Genomic DNA, 16,133 nt, shown 5'->3' with positions numbered 1-16,133 from the left:
TTATTTTTAACTCATTTGTTACATTAGAAGGTTTTTGTGCAAACATTATAATACTTTGTGTTCATTTGTTCAGTGGACACTATAGTTAAAGCAGTAAGGATTTTTTTATTTTTTTCTTCTTTTTTTTATTGCATAACAAGCAAAAAAACAATATACATACACATAGATATCTATGATACATACAGAGGACAGTTGGGAGCTTTAAATCCCACTACGTATATCCGATGACGTAATGGGAACCGATTACATGCGGAAGTAAAATTAGGAAAACAAACGAGGTAGTTTACTGTTAGTTAGGGATAGTGAGAGAAGCCGGCCTCTGGTTAAGTATTAGTCTGCTGGACATTACGACCACAAACAGCAACAATCAAGGTAAACCTTTAAGTATTGTTTTTTTTTAAGTCCTTAATGTTCTGTGTCCAGTTTACATCCATTTTAACCGTTAGCTAGTTCGCTAGCAAGTTGCTAGCTAGGTCTTATTATTATTTTTATATTAGCAGATTAACTGCTAAATGCTAAGACTGGATATTTATTCCTACTGTATATAACATACAAGTTATTTTTACATGACCGTCTAACATTTGTACGATTTGTATTTGTATTTAAAAATAGGAATATATATTTTTCTTTTATTAAAGAAAGTAGTTGTCGTAGTTAGCTGGCTTTGTAAATATACGCTAATTAGAAATGTTTCCTGTAATTATATAGAGTTCCGGTTTGTACTGTGAGACGGTTGTTTTTGTTTATTAACTAAAACAGTCGGTGAAATGAGAACGAATCGATCGTCCTTTTGAGCCCCGACAGATCATGAGATTCTTCTGTGGTCTGTAAATCTGATCTAGAAAACAAAAACACGTTTATTTGCTTTAATCCAATTAGTGCTATTCACGGACGGATACACGACGCTGTAAGTATGTGCTTTGTTTAAAAATGACGTCAGAAAAGATTGAATCTGAGTCATTCTTTAGGCTGGTTCTCATGTGATCACCTGAGTACATTAATACGTCGAACGTTCGCCAGGTTGGGTTTCAGAACCCGTCATGGATCAGGAGGAATCGCGAATGTTTGGTACGAGTCACTAAAAATGCAACCAAAAATATGACCCAAATCTTTCTCCCAAAACACTTTAATTTCATTTAAACCTTAGCTTAATAAATTACTCTTAAAAATAATAAGTGGTTGACGTGAAAATAGATTGCAGTATCACCTAAAGGCTAGGGTATTTACACTATACTGATGTTACCCCTACAGGATACTGACGTTACCCCTACAGGATACTGACGTTACCCCTACAGGATACTGACGTTACCCCTACAATGTACTAATGTTACCCCTACAGAATACCGACGTTACCCCTACAGAATACCGACGTTACCCCTACAGGATACTAATGTTACCCCTACAGGATACTGACATTACCCATACAGGATACTGACGTTACCCCTACAGGATACTAATGTTACCCCTAATGATTCATTGGCTGCCGTTTTCTTTTGCACTCACAGTAAAATGTAAAACCTAGTAATGAATGGGACTGTAAACTTAACAACTGACGTTTCTTTGTCATTAAAGTTAAACTAGTTAAACTTCATATGTCATTGAAGTCATATAATGAAGGTACAATTCAATAAAATAAAGAAAATACATACTGTACATAGAGGGTACAGATATTCAATCAGTTTAAAATTACATAAAGACCTACAGAGAAAAAATAAGTTGTAAAAATATGTCTGCACTACAAGAAAGAAAGAGAGCGAGAACAAAAATACATATGCAGGGTTTTTCAAGGATTTTGCAAATTTCGCAGATCTGTGAAAAAATTGCGAATGGAAATTAGTTATGTTTGATAAATTTAGAATGTTATTATATTTGTTGTCAATACCTTGATAAAATATACATCTATAATTTTTGTTTCATTGTTAGATGGAGTTTTTATTTGGGCGGAGAAAAACCCCGGAGGAAATGCTAAGGCAGAACCAGAGAGCACTGACCAGAGCCATGAGAGAGCTAGACAGAGAACGGCAGAGGATGGAGCAGCAGGAAAAGAAAATCATTGCTGATATAAAGAAAATGGCAAAACAGGGACAGATGGTAATGTCACATTAATATAATCACATTTAAACACTGTTAGAACATCTGGCCATGATTAATTTCATACAAAATATATTCATACTTGTTTTGCTTGTTCCAGGATGCGGTTAAAATCATGGCTAAGGACTTGGTTCGTACCAGAAGATACGTAAAGAAGTTCATCATGATGAGAGCCAATATACAAGCAGTCAGTCTTAAAATCCAAACCCTCAAGTCAAACAACAGCATGGCACAGGCCATGAAAGGAGTGACCAAAGCCATGGCCACAATGAACAGACAGGTTAGAAACCTCATGCATACAAATTCATGATGTCTCTTTTCTAAAGAGTGGTGGTATATTTAGATTTGTGTATTTGGATCTTCTATATTTGGAAGCTACTTGGATTGAGAAAACCAGCACAGGATTGGAGGCCTGATGCTAGAATACCAAACTGTGTAATATGTAACATAGAATTTTAAATGACAAACACATGTAGATGTTTTTATACAACAAAATTAAAAACACAAAATGGCAGAAGGTGTATTATGTTTCCCAGTATATGGTGTACATTATGCTTATATCCTGATATGACCAGAATGTAATTGTCTACAACATTTTGTATTTGCAGTCAATTACACATTAAACCTGTCTGACAAAGCAGGATTTATTGCATAGCTAGATGTCTAGAATTCCCTTGAAATTGTAGATCCATCATTGGGTTTCCATGTAACTAGCTGCCAGACAGCTGTATGTTACATGATCATAAAGAGTTTATTAAGATGCCATGAATGTTTCTCTGCTTTCTTTGATTTTATATCAGAGTTAAGGAATTTCATATTGTATCTATAACAGTGTTTATGGTGAGATGTTTTTAATCCATTTTTTTAATCTGCAAAACAAATCCACTTGGTGCATTTGCTTAGAATCTTCAGTGTCACACTGCCATTTCTGACACCAGTAATCACAGTACAATACAAGGTGGTTGTCTGTTCATTCATTAATTACCTCTGTACCTAACAAAAGGACTTAAAATGCATGATCACATTGTAACGTGTGTCAGTTTATTAATTAACAGTCACTTATCAGAGTTATTAATTCTGATGAAGTGTTATTGCTGCTGAAGAATGCACTTACATTCCATCCAATATTTGGTTATTAATATATATATGAAAATTACAGTTGTTCACAATTTTCCAGTAATTGTATTTATTAGGTTGTGGTAAGTGGATCCGTGTCAAGAATCCAGGCTAAGTTCAACTTGCTTTGTGAGACATGGTCTCTGGTAGGCAAAATAAAGTGCTGTATTTTGGAATAAAATATTTTTTTAAATTGTTTGTTAAATCAAAGAAATTGTCTTTACACAGTTAAAGTTGCCACAAATTCAGAAGATCATGATGGAGTTTGAGCGCCAGAGTGAACTTATGGACATGAAGGAAGAAATGATGAATGATGCAATTGATGATGCAATGGGAGATGAGGATGATGAAGAGGAAAGGTATGGTCATGAAGTTTCATTATTTTTAGACAGCACTGTGAATCTTCATGCATTAAAATCGCAATATTATTTACTCTTACTTTATTTTACTTTTTAGTGATGCTGTGGTTTCCCAAGTGCTGGATGAGTTGGGTCTGAATCTTTCAGATGAACTCTCAAGTATGTAAATTACACACTAATATCATTATTATATACATATCCAAATGTCTTTTGTCAGTAATTTGAACATTTGTATGCTTTCACACAGACCTGCCATCTACTGGGGGAAATCTCTCAGTTGCTGCTGGGAAGAAAGCTGAGCCACAGCCAACTTTGGCAGATGCAGATGCAGACCTGGAGGAAAGACTAAATAACCTCAGAAGAGACTGAGGGAGAAATATCACTAGGTGCAGAAAGTTTTCTATCAGCTTACTATAGTGTTCAGAGTTTAAATATGGGGACAGATGATCACTGCAGGATTTGGAAGCAGTGTCTGGGTTTTTTTCTTTGCTTTAGGCATTCGTATGTGAATGCTTGTATTCATTTTTTTTTCTACTGTAAATCTGCTGTGTTATTCTACCAAATAAGTGCTCACAAAGATTTTGATCCTTAAACAGTTTTCAGCAGCTTGCTGGAACTCTCAGAAGTATAAACACTAGTACTTTAATAAATTTGGCTATTTTAGTTTGTGGAAAAAAATATTATTAAAGAAGTTATTTTATATATGCCTTCTTGTCAATGTAATGCCATTGTGGTTCTATCACATAACTGCAATTATCACAAGCCTGGTGGTTTCTACATTATAATGTCTGTCATGGTTCTATGTCACAATCAGAATCCTTGTGTTACATTTTCCTAAATGTTTCACACATTATTTAGTAATGTATGTGATGGGCCATTGCGTTTTACATATCCGATATGATCATACTTTATTTCTCTAAAAACTGAATTAGTGATAAAAAGAACTTAGACAAATAAATGTGATTATTAGGGTACTTCAGTAATGTATTCATCTAACTGAAACTGGGATGTTTTGCCTTGTTTTTCTTTCTTTCTTAATAAATATTTTTCACATTTATCAGAGACTGACCAAACTGGCCATTTAGGTTATATATTGAAAACAAATTAATGGGTGAATGTTTAACTATATTATTAAAAAAAAGTCTGAAAATGACAAAGGTTGTGTTTTAAAATACACCCAGCTAATGATGCACTGGTGGGGAAGAACAGTTCAACATTACTATGCTGAAACACATTTAAATCTGGCTAGACATACAGAACTATTCGTACTGTATGTTGGCTGATTGGTTAACCTTTTTATGTCATTTCACAATTGTAGTGCACAAGCTGCAGATTTATGCACTGAAACACAATAAATGATGAATTTGTCCAAAAAATGTTTAGGGTACATTCATGGAATGAGCAAAAAAAATATGGAAACCTCAGTTTTCTAGATTAAGATGAAAGAAAGACAAATACAAAGTTAATGGTCTTTGTACTTTTTTTTTTTTTGCAAAACAATTTTCTTCAGTCAACTACACTGAACATACAACACTCAAACATTAAATAATAAAAAAATAACATTTTTGCTTATGTACAACCTACAAGTAAATGGGGCTTGACAAAAAGCTTTTGTAAGAAAAAGTGTGGGATGGTGAAATAAATTCAATGCCAATCTAAAACAATCAAGCTAATATAGAAGGTGAGACAGGTGAGTCCTGCTTTCTGTGGTACACATCTGTCAAATTATAGATTCAGATTCAGTCAGCTGACTGACCAGCTACTTGATGAGAAAATAGATAACATTTTAGTCCAAGGTGTGCTAAATTACTTTAGAGAGCTAGAGACCTTTAGTATAAGCTCACAAATAAGAACTGCACTGAAAATATTTGCTACGAGACACAAGCACACACTTGTTAATTTTTTACTTAGAATTTTTGATGATTAAAGTTTTTAATGGAATAGAAATTCAGTACAATTTGTCAATAGACAATCATGCATTCTAAACTTTTAATTCAGATTTTGATTCTTATATGTATGTGTTTTGATTTGCACTTGCCATTATTTTTCATGGTGCAAGATTATAGGTGGTGTACATTTTAGCACAGTGTGTTAATCAAAAGTCCATTGTGTGCAGATTATTACCATTTGAGGTGTTACATGCAAAGTATGCATTAGATGCACAATATCCACAAGGTGATAGCACTGACTGAAGCAATGCCCCATAATACCATTTATATAAAAATAGACCAGGACCAGAACTATTTTATACAGAACTCAACCAAAACTAAACACAATATGTGTTTTAAAAAGAAATTACAGGGCATTCTAATGACAGGTTTGTCCTAAAGAGTAGTAACATAAATAGAACTGCAATACAGCCATATTCTCTTAACGACACATGGCATTGTACTATAGTTTATCTGTAAACCCACACAAAATCATGAAGTTGATCAAGTATCCTGCAGCATTCAACATTCAGCTTGTGCACAGCAAGGCTGCCTTATTTCCGACAGGTCCTATGAGGAGTTTGTTTTTTCTGATTTTCGATGCGGCAGCGACTTCTGTCATCAAGCCATGGCAGCTCAAAGTTCCTATGAGAAAAAGGGGGGGAAATGGAGAAAAAAAAATCATCCATCCAAATGCTACATTTAGGCAACAAGAATGCTAAAAAGGTAAGACTGTAAGAGCAAAGTGCTACAACTGCTGATGGAACTTTGGTACTTACTGTGGAGTTAGCTTGGGTAAAGGCCGGCCAAAGGCCACAACAGGCAGAAAAGGTGTTATAACAACTGACTCCACTATAGGGGGAAAATGTTTGTTTAAACAGTTTGCAATTTGCTTTATTAGAAAGAGCTATTAATATACTAGAATGCATGTTAGGAAGGCTTTACACTAAAGCACACAGCTTACCATCATCAGAATCAGGGTAAAAAGAAGCTATCTCCGGTTCACTCTCCTGAATATTTAGTTTTCTTTTTTCCATGCGCTGTTGTAGCCGTTGAAGCATACGCTGCTCCCGTATCCTTTGAATGTCCCATCTGATGTGTGAAAAGGTGAGAGAATCCAGTCAATGGAGAGAATGAGCATATAAAAAGGCAAATCAGACTACTCCGGAGAATATATACAAGTAAATAAATCAATAAAGCATTACATGTATTTATCCATACCATACTTCGATCCTTACCTTTTCCTTCTCTTCTCATCCAGCTCGAGCTTTGAGTGGCGTTTCAGAAACACCCCATCCTCAAGATTCTTTAGTTAATTGACAAAAAACAGACACTGCCTTGAGATACATGTTTGTAGGAATTATGAGCTGACATTAGTGTTATAAACTGTAATCGAACACAATATTGGGGGGTGGGGGGTGGGGGGTGGGGTAACACTGTCTCACCTCTGGAACATCAAAAGCATCTTCTTCCCTCAAAGGTTCAATGCCGTTTTCCCTCCAGGATGGAACTATGCACAAGGTTTAATCAAACATACTAATTAAGTACACCAACTTGTCCAGATTTGTAAAGGAAATTACTACTTGTGAAGCACTTACTGGCAACATCATCCTCTTTCTTTGGGGAAACCTCACAGAGGGGAGAGACAGGAGGTTGGTGCCAGCAGCACAGGTACATTTCTGTTGTTGTCATGAATGGAAAGTCTTCATTTTCACAGCTCTCTTCTGCATCTGCTGTTGTTTCTGTCAGCCCTGATGATTTCCCAGGTGCCGTCTTCTCAGGGGTCTCTTTGTTTCGCAGCTCTCTCTGACAGGGTGAGGCTGAACCAGTATCAGACTTCTGAGGGGTTAGTCTAGAAGATTTGCCCTGTGGCCTCTGTATTTTGGAATCCAGGAAGCCACATTTCCTAAATAGGGAACAAATGCAAATTATACATCAGACAAGAAAGTTAAACATGATAGGTGACACACAACAGACAGATTTTTTTTTAACCTCTTTTGTGCTTTGCTGCTTCTACTAAATGGGGCCTTTGATGTAGGGGTCTGAGGGCTGTCTCCTACATCTGAATCCCAGAAGTCATCAGTGTCTGGGACCCATCTCTCCAACGGCTGAAAGAGACGTTTATCACGTGGCTCTTTACTCATCAACTGTAAACGTCGCTCCATCCTCTCAATCCGTGCAAGCAGCTAAGTAAGGTAGTTGCATACAAAAAATAGTCATGTTAAAGAAATGTTTGACGTTGATGTTACTTGACATGCTATTTTGTGAGAAGAATGTTCTAACTTTCAAGTTTCAGTTTTCCAGTCATGTGCATGAAGAGTGCTAAGCATCTATATACAATGACATTAATGCGCTACAGTAAAATGATAATAACAGATTATAAACACCACATACCGTGTCTCTGTCTGCTTTTAACTCATCTATCTCCTTGTCCTTAGACTGCAGCTGCTGCTGCTGCTGCTCGATCAGGTCCAGCTGAAGCAAAAGTAGCTGATGAAGACAGTTGGCTTGTGAACTCGGATGGCTGGAGGTCTTCCTCATGTTGTTTCGTTTGCCTTCTGTATGTTCATGAGATGCTACACTGTGAGCCCCCATAATTTCAAACCCTTTTGTGCTGTCCTCACAACCAGAATCTCTGGAATTGTGGGAATTCATTGAACCGAATTCAGCTTTATCATCAGTAGCACTGGTTTGTCCAAGTGGAGTTTTACTTTTAATAGGGGTTCCTTCGCCCCCCATTGGTTTGGTTTGACACGCTGGTTTGTCTGTGCTCTCAGAGCTGGTCCCAGAAGCACCAGCTTTGTTTTGTCCCACCGGCAATAAAGGCCGAGCAGCTTTCCCACCCAGATCCTTGGCCAGGTTTCTTGATTTAACAAACCGCTGGTCCTTGAGAGTGATACCAACACAGTCATGCGTTTCTGTCAGCAAGGTGTGTGAATTTCTTGGGACACCGATCGTGTGTCCTTTTGACAAGTAAAATCTCTTCGATTCAGAGCGCAATCCCACGTTTGAGATGGACTCAGTCCGCATATTCATGACGAAAACAAACTATAAAATAAACCATAGCTCCAGATGCTAAACAAATTAAAACATAAAACATTTATGTTACTATCAGTCTTCCGTAACCTTTAACGAAATGACACGTTGTAAAATACACATAAGAAATATCACACCTTAAACCTCCCAGAAAACAACGCTGCAAATCCGTCATGATGCTGTTGGACGCAGCCCTGCGAGATTGCTAATTAGCTCAGTTGCTAAGCAGCTAGCAGCTTTCCATCATACATGAACAATCACTGTAGGACTAGCTTTATTATTAGACAGTAAAACGAGACACGCAATAAACCGAGTCTACATAAGAAGCGATTCAGGACTCCACTAACTGTCACTCGACTCCATTTTGAACCGCAGTTCTGTACAACTAGCTGCTGTGATGCTAAAATGCTAACTAGCTAATAGCTAGCAAACCGAGAAGAGTGGAAAACAATAACAATCACTTCCAACATGTTGTGAGTAAATATCCACTGAAATGGCGCCTATTTAACACAGGCGTTGAACTGTCACTGTTTATTTCAAATGCATTCGTCGTTGGCGGAGAAAAATAATGTTTAAATTGATGGCATACTTTACTTTTACTACTATCCCCCATTTTCTGGCTTGATCCTGAACACCATGTTGTTCCTACGTTTAAAAACCAAATACTGCGCATGCGCGCCGTCGATACGTGTTTACAACAGTTAGCAGGCGGAGATTGCTGCAAATGGCTGGTTTAGCTGCTAACGAACTGAAAAAAGTAGAAAATAATGTTGTACTATGTTTTTTGAATAAACTTTCCAATGTCTCATGTTCAGGGACAACACTAAATAAAGTGTTAGGGTGTACATACTTGCTGTTGTCTGGACTATAGAAATAATTCTGAGGTCTTTCTGGGGAGATTTTGCTTTTAGACAACATCAAGTCCATATTCTTTGTTTCACAATTGTGAAAGGCGAAGAATATAAATACAGCCAACAACTTAATACTGTTCACACACAAAGCAACGTACAAATTGTTGTGGCTTTAATGCAGCCTACTTTGCTGAAGGTGTCTTATTGTGGAGCCAGCATTATTTGGCCAATTTGACGATTGGGTTAATGAGTAGATCACACTATACTTATATCCCACATACGCCCACTGTAACTTTGCCCATTGGGCCGACAGTAAGCCAGGACTTACAGGACTTCACTGATATATGACTACACAATACATTTGATGTTTAGTGCTGTATTTAGGATTTTTATGTAATTCCATTTCATGTTGGCATAACCAAATGGAAAGTAAATTCCAGATTTACATTTGTTTTGGAAATTCTGGTTGTCTTTTTTACTCACATGCATATGTTGATCCCCTTAAAGTCAAGCATACAGTGGGCTAGAAATATAAAACAACTACTAATTAATGAAATATAAGGAAAAAAAGGCAGAAGGGGAAGTTTCATTTCAGATTCAAATTTATGGGAAAAGATTAACAGTGTAATCTGAAAAAATATATCTACACTTTAACCAAGAGATCTGGAACGCCAAACACATCACACCAGGTGACTGTTTAAATCATTTTATTTGCGATGGCTGACACGCTGGATGTGAAGTGATGCACACCATTAAAAAAAGTTACTGTGGCAGATATAATCAATTTATAAGAAAGATATTATTCTTCATAAAATTCATTGTGGTTCTTTAAGTCGCTCTGAATAAAGGTGTCTGCTAAATGTTGTAATCCATACAAATTCACACTAGTAGACTTTTTCAAAATTGAAGGGATTTTCATGATTACCACATTTCCAAATGCGGTGCAAAATCTGTTCATATGCATAATTATAAATAAGGCCCATTGTCTATTTGCTAGCTTAACTGGAAAATGCATTACCTACAGTCATTAACCAAATATGTTCAATTTTTCAGCAAATGCATTATGGGCTTTACGTCACACGAACAGTTTAAAGACCGTTTCATATGTTTAGAAATTTTGGATTGGATAATGTTTAACAAAAGGTGTACAGACTTCCATTTACAGTTCCGTTTTTATGTGTGTAATCAGCAAACAGAGTAAAGAGGAGAAAAATGCTTACCAGTATTTGCACTTTCATACTTCCCATGTAATTAATTGTTTTAATGATGTGGAACTAACTTGTTTTTCCAGAGGTTATAGCATTTAGAATGTATAAAAGGTGAATGCAGTTCATTGTAAAGCAGACTATTTTATTCAATCATTGCTACAGCTCCTGAGCTGCATAAGGTAGGCCTTTACACATTTCCTTTCAGCGAATATACTGCAAAAACTATTTGATTTTTATAAAATATTTAAATTACAAATATGGCACCATTTGTCTAGATATGTAACTGCATAATGTTCATATGAATATCAGTCTTAGATGAAGATGAAGACCGAGCTGTTTGCACTGATTTTCCTGTGCTTGGGTGGCATGCTGGCGATCAACGCACGATCAGTTGATGACAGGCAAGACAGACACAATCCTATTTTTTTCCAGATAAATGTCTTTTGATATCAATATGCCTTTGTTCTATGTAAATAATTAAGCAATTAATGTATTAACTGATTGATTAATTACTTTGTTGTTTAATTAATTAACTTTTTAATAATTTTTAGTTCAGTAGATGATGACCAAACCTTGGTGCGTCGCTATGCTGAATCTACTCTTGCAAGTGATATCAGCAAAATAATGGACTCCTTGGTGCAGAAGAACTTTGTAAACTTTCTGCTGAAACAGAGAGAGAAAAGGAGCAAGTATGTGTGAGGGTTTTTTAAATCATGCTGTAGGGTTTTTTTAGGTTTGTCATAGCATTACTCTGTCATAGCATTACTCTTGAAGTGATTAAAATATTAAATTATAGCATCATTTACTGTTGTTTCTGAAGGCCAAGTGAAATGGCAGAGGATTCTGAGTTTAATTACTGCAAAGATCTTCTAAATCCGGAATTGGCTATGTGGCTTCAGAGCAAAGGCGATGGATCCAATTAAGATTCTTCCTGTCAAAATAGTAAGCACAAATATTATTAGCACCGATTTTTTTGTGATACTTAACAAAATGTTTCATTACAAAATCATACCTTAAAATTAACATTGTTTGTTCTATCCAACAGGAGTCATTAGTGTTCAGAAGGACATGCTGCTGTCTTTGTAGTGGAAAGCAGACTAAATCCAGTTCAAATTCAATCAAATAAATTCCTTCTTACATTTATAAATATTACTAATTGAACCATGCTTTAAAGTATGTATTATTTTCACAGTTCCAATAAAAGCATATTTTAGAATCAAACCTAACAAATATTTGTATTATTAATATTGTTACTATTGTTAATATGTTAATAATGAGCTGTTTAGATGAAAAGCCAAATAAATCTCATCTTTGTGCAAAGTTCTATCCAGCTGTGGCTTCTTTGGGAACTACTTTATTTCGAACGACAGAGCATTACAAACCAAATTTTTGCTTATATGTTTGTTCATAATGTACAAATGCACACTTTCTTAGTATTCAGACAAACTAAGAGGTGCCAACTACATTTGGTCTTTGAGGACAGACTGTCAGACTGTATATTTATAATCACACCCTCCAGTGTCACCCATATGAGGATGAGGTTCTTCTTTGAGTCTGTTTCCTATCAAGGTTTCTTCCTTTACCATTCAAGGGAGTTTTTGCTCCCCACAGTCGCCTGACTTACCTCAGACTTGCTCATTGGGTATAAATACAAACACGTTTAAATATATCTAATATTAATCTTGAATTTTTGTATTATAATAATCTTTAGAATAACCTTTTGTTTTATGTTCAAGTTCTGTAAAGCTTTGAGACAATGTAAATTGTTAAAAGGGCTAAACAAAATGTTTTGAATTGAATTGAAAATGAACGAATGAATGAATGAATGAATGAATGAATGAATGAATGAATCAGAATCAGAATCAGAAAGGTCTTTATGTTTTTCCATACGAGGAATTGAATTGAATTTCTGACTAATCAGAATGGAGCATTCAACCTCTATGAGGTATAATGCTTAATAAAAATATACAGAAGAAATAAAGGAACTTTTCAGATAGAAGAATCAAAATAATTGCACAGCAGGCCAGTAGTTGGCGGTATAAAGTTTGTGGTTGCTTGATATCCTTCTTTAGTCCTAGAAGAAGAGTAATTTCTTCTTCCTTTTTTCGGGTACTAATGTAAACATAACATGAAAACAGAGTAAGAATGTTTTATTTATACGTGAAGATGATCCGGTAAAGAGTTTTACATTTAGGTCTCACGTGTAATCCCATCTAGCTAGCTAAGAGACACACTGTTTATTCAGATATTTGACAGCAAACCCGAAATCAACAGAGAAAGCTGTAATATAATCCTCAAGATGCACAGAAGAGGAGTTGGAGCTGGTGCAATCGCCAAGAAGAAACTCGCAGAAGTAAGATATAAGCAGATTTCATCGATTTGTAGCCGCTTTTTTTTTTTTTACCCCAAATGATAAAATTAGATCATTTGGGATTTATTTATTTTGATATTTCATGCACTATGCATTTATTGTTGTAGGCCAAGTACAAAGAGAGAGGCACAGTCTTGGCTGAAGATCAGATTGTACAGGTAAAGACATGCTTAAGGTGATGCCTACTCTAAGAAATATGATTGTGTGTCAGTAGGCTTTAAGATTTAAGACCCCATCTTTCTCCTGTTTAGATGTCTAAGCAGTTAGAAACATTTAAAACACATTTGGAAGAGTTTGCCAGCAAACACAAGCAAGAGATACGAAAAAACTCACAGTTCAGAGTGCAATTTCAAGAAATGTGTGCTACAATAGGAGTGGATCCACTGGCGTGTAAGAAATTCTTTTCTCAATACTGTTACAAACAAGAGGTAAAGTATATTTCTATGTTTAACTTGCTGAATCTTTCTGTTTTTCTGTCCTTTTTTTGTCCTACGAAACAGCCGGTAAAGGGTTTTGGTCTGAGATGCTCGGAGTCGGAGACTTCTATTATGAGCTCGGTGTGCAGATAATTGAAGTCTGTTTAGCTCTAAAGCACAGAAATGGCGGTGAGTTAAACCTGGATCTTTAAGAACGTATTTGATTTGTATTTATTTGAAAGCAGTGTATAATATGATTTCTTTCTTTAATGAGCCATGAACAAAGAATGTGTTCATTGGTAATGGGCAACAATAACTGTGTAACATGAATTTGTCTTTAAAAAGGACTAATTACACTGGATGAACTTCATCAGCGTGTATTAAAGGGAAGAGGAAAATTTGCTCAAGACGTGAGCCAGTGAGTACTATTTCTTTGCTTTGCCTTAAGTGACGTGACACGGCTAAGTACGGTGACCCATACTCAGATTTTATTCTCTGCATTTAACCCAAACATGACCATCAGTAACACTGATGACTTCAATCCTCTAAGACCTTAGATTTATCTCACCAGTTAATTAAATGGTGCTTGCATGGAAATGGTCTGACTTCACTAGGTTCCAACATCGACTCAAAGATTGGAGTCAGCTACATGAGTTTATATCTGGTTCTAAGCGACAAGTACAAGTACAAAAAAATGACTATAGGTTTAGACAAACTTCTGGTTATTTTCTAAAATACACTATTTACCTATTATGGCATGTGGCTGAAACAAAGAATAGAATAGAAACATATTTTAACCCTTTTTGTACACCTTTCAACTGTGCTAACTCAATGTTTTCACCAGAGATGATTTGGTACGAGCCATCAAAAAGCTTAAGGCAATGGGAAATGGCTTTGGGATGATTCCTGTTGGAGGCTCTTATTTAGTCCAGTCAGTTCCAGCTGAGCTCAATATGGATCACACGGTTGTTTTGCAGCTGGCTGAGGTAATCAGCATTGAAAACAGACTATGACTAATCATGCTTGTATTTGATTTGATTTGATTTACAAAAAAATATATATACAGTATATATACTATTTTTTCAGAAAAAGGGTTATGTAACAGTGAGCGAGATCAAGGACAGCCTGAAGTGGGAGAAAGAACGGGCTTGCCATGTACTTGTAAGTTTCCTGGGAGCAGATTTAATATTTAGTGAAGAGAAGAGACTTAAGGCACATTCTGGTGGATGATCTGTGTTTTTATTGTTTTCAGGACCACCTGCTGAAAGAAGGACTGGCATGGTTGGATACTCAGGCTGCAGGAGAACCCCAATACTGGCTCCCCGCTCTCTTTTCGGAAATTTCTTCCCGTGATGTCACACCTGAAGAAGCAAATCAGATGATGCCATGACAAGAAAAATGTTTTGCTATATGCTTTGGTGGACATAAAGCTTTTAAATAAGTATAAGTGCTGTAATTTGAAGAAATTAAATCAGGTTGGACACTTTTTTCATACATGAAATGTGAAAAAATAGTTAGCTTAATAAAAGCATTTATTTTCAGTAACAATATTACAGTATTTTTTTTTTTATTACAGGCCTCAAGCATATCCCCAGGCAAATTCACTCTTAACCTCACTATGTACCTCCAGATGAGTAGCAATCATGTCTTAGCAGTAGGAATACTGTATCACACTATATACACAGTGTCTGTGATCTGAGACACATTTAATTCATAATAGCGCTGGAGAGTAAGAGACTCTTCAAAACTATGAACTAAAATATTTTAAAGAAAATGCTGCAAGAGAACCTTAATCAATTAAAATGAGTAACATGCTAATATTTCCTGCACTATTGCTCGATGAGTTTTTTCCTAGCCAGGTCCAAATTCTGCAGCTGGGATTTTTTTATATTCTTAGTTTTCTATGGTTTCACTGGTGAATGCTTTTTTGGTTAAAAGTCCCTCCTTTATGAAATTACTGAAATTATGATCTCACTTGATTTGCTGACTTGAGAATTTTTTTTTACAGGTAATCCTTACAGATTTTACAAATTTGGTTAAATAGGATAGCACTTGACTAGATTTGCTTTTTGTAAACATTCTAGACAATTGATATCTATTTCTAAACCACTTTAGTATTTCATTTTGTCACAAGTTTGTGATGTTTGAAAAAGATTGACATGCAGGAAAGTTTTCATAATTACATCTGCTCTAAAATCACAGATTTGGGCAGATTCTTCACAGCGACAGGTAAAATCTAGAACTGTAAATGTCCAAGGTTAAATTTAAGGTAATGTGTTGTACTCAACAACTGTTTGCCTATCAGCTGAGGTTTTAAGTAGAACCCTTAGCCAAGGCTTAGGAATACCATTCCCCCTGGTAAAAATACTGTCCGGATCTGAAACCCTATATAGATTTAAATTGTTTTATGGAACTTTAAATGTTTATTGTGTCCAAACTCTGTAAAGCTGTCTTCCTACTACAAAGAGAAAGTGAATAAAACTTGTCATTTGTTTGGATTTGTACCAAAAACCTTGGTTTAATTTTAGAGACATTAATGTATTATTTATTTATGTAAGTGAGAGGCTGAGAGGAGCATCACACGTTAAATATGTAGATCAGACAACCTGTAGTTGTAAAGCAAAACTTGCATTTTTGAAAAGATTTTGTGTTCAAGTCTGTGACACCTTGGCCATATTGTTCTATTGAAATATCATAGCTAGAAACCTCTCACAATCCATGATTGTTTTTATGGCATAAATAGGACATATACAAATG

The 16,133-nt window shown here is 35.7% G+C and overlaps 3 protein-coding genes across 3 annotated transcripts; 2 read left to right on the top strand and 1 right to left on the bottom strand.

Moving 5' to 3' along the window:
- The first annotated feature begins 213 nt into the window (after positions 1–213).
- On the top strand, positions 214–4,623 carry chmp2a (charged multivesicular body protein 2A). Its single transcript, XM_027137646.2, has 6 exons — positions 214–372; positions 1,924–2,091; positions 2,192–2,371; positions 3,436–3,566; positions 3,664–3,725; positions 3,814–4,623. The coding sequence occupies exons 2-6, from the start codon at positions 1,924–1,926 to the stop codon at positions 3,933–3,935; spliced, it is 663 nt and encodes a 220-aa protein (XP_026993447.1). The 5' UTR covers positions 214–372; the 3' UTR covers positions 3,936–4,623.
- A 409-nt stretch (positions 4,624–5,032) lies between these two features.
- Positions 5,033–9,171, bottom strand: msl1b (MSL complex subunit 1b). The gene is made up of 8 exons (XM_027137626.2): positions 7,889–9,171; positions 7,487–7,680; positions 7,093–7,400; positions 6,940–7,004; positions 6,733–6,800; positions 6,459–6,586; positions 6,274–6,346; positions 5,033–6,139 (listed from the first exon to the last, which is right to left on the bottom strand). The coding sequence occupies exons 1-8, from the start codon at positions 8,528–8,530 to the stop codon at positions 6,049–6,051; spliced, it is 1,569 nt and encodes a 522-aa protein (XP_026993427.1). The 5' UTR covers positions 8,531–9,171; the 3' UTR covers positions 5,033–6,048.
- Positions 9,172–12,650: 3,479 nt separating this feature from the next.
- Positions 12,651–15,874, top strand: snf8 (SNF8 subunit of ESCRT-II). Its single transcript, XM_027137640.2, has 8 exons — positions 12,651–12,942; positions 13,068–13,118; positions 13,212–13,350; positions 13,461–13,565; positions 13,722–13,794; positions 14,221–14,362; positions 14,463–14,537; positions 14,629–15,874. Exons 1-8 carry the CDS (start codon positions 12,889–12,891, stop codon positions 14,764–14,766), a joined length of 777 nt encoding a protein of 258 aa, XP_026993441.1. The 5' UTR covers positions 12,651–12,888; the 3' UTR covers positions 14,767–15,874.
- The last annotated feature ends 259 nt before the right edge of the window (positions 15,875–16,133 follow it).

Source organism: Tachysurus fulvidraco, chromosome 8 (genome assembly GCF_022655615.1).
Source record: "Tachysurus fulvidraco isolate hzauxx_2018 chromosome 8, HZAU_PFXX_2.0, whole genome shotgun sequence".
NCBI classification, from domain to species: Eukaryota; Metazoa; Chordata; class Actinopteri; order Siluriformes; family Bagridae; genus Tachysurus; species Tachysurus fulvidraco.
This window is presented reverse-complemented; position numbering and strand designations above follow the sequence as displayed.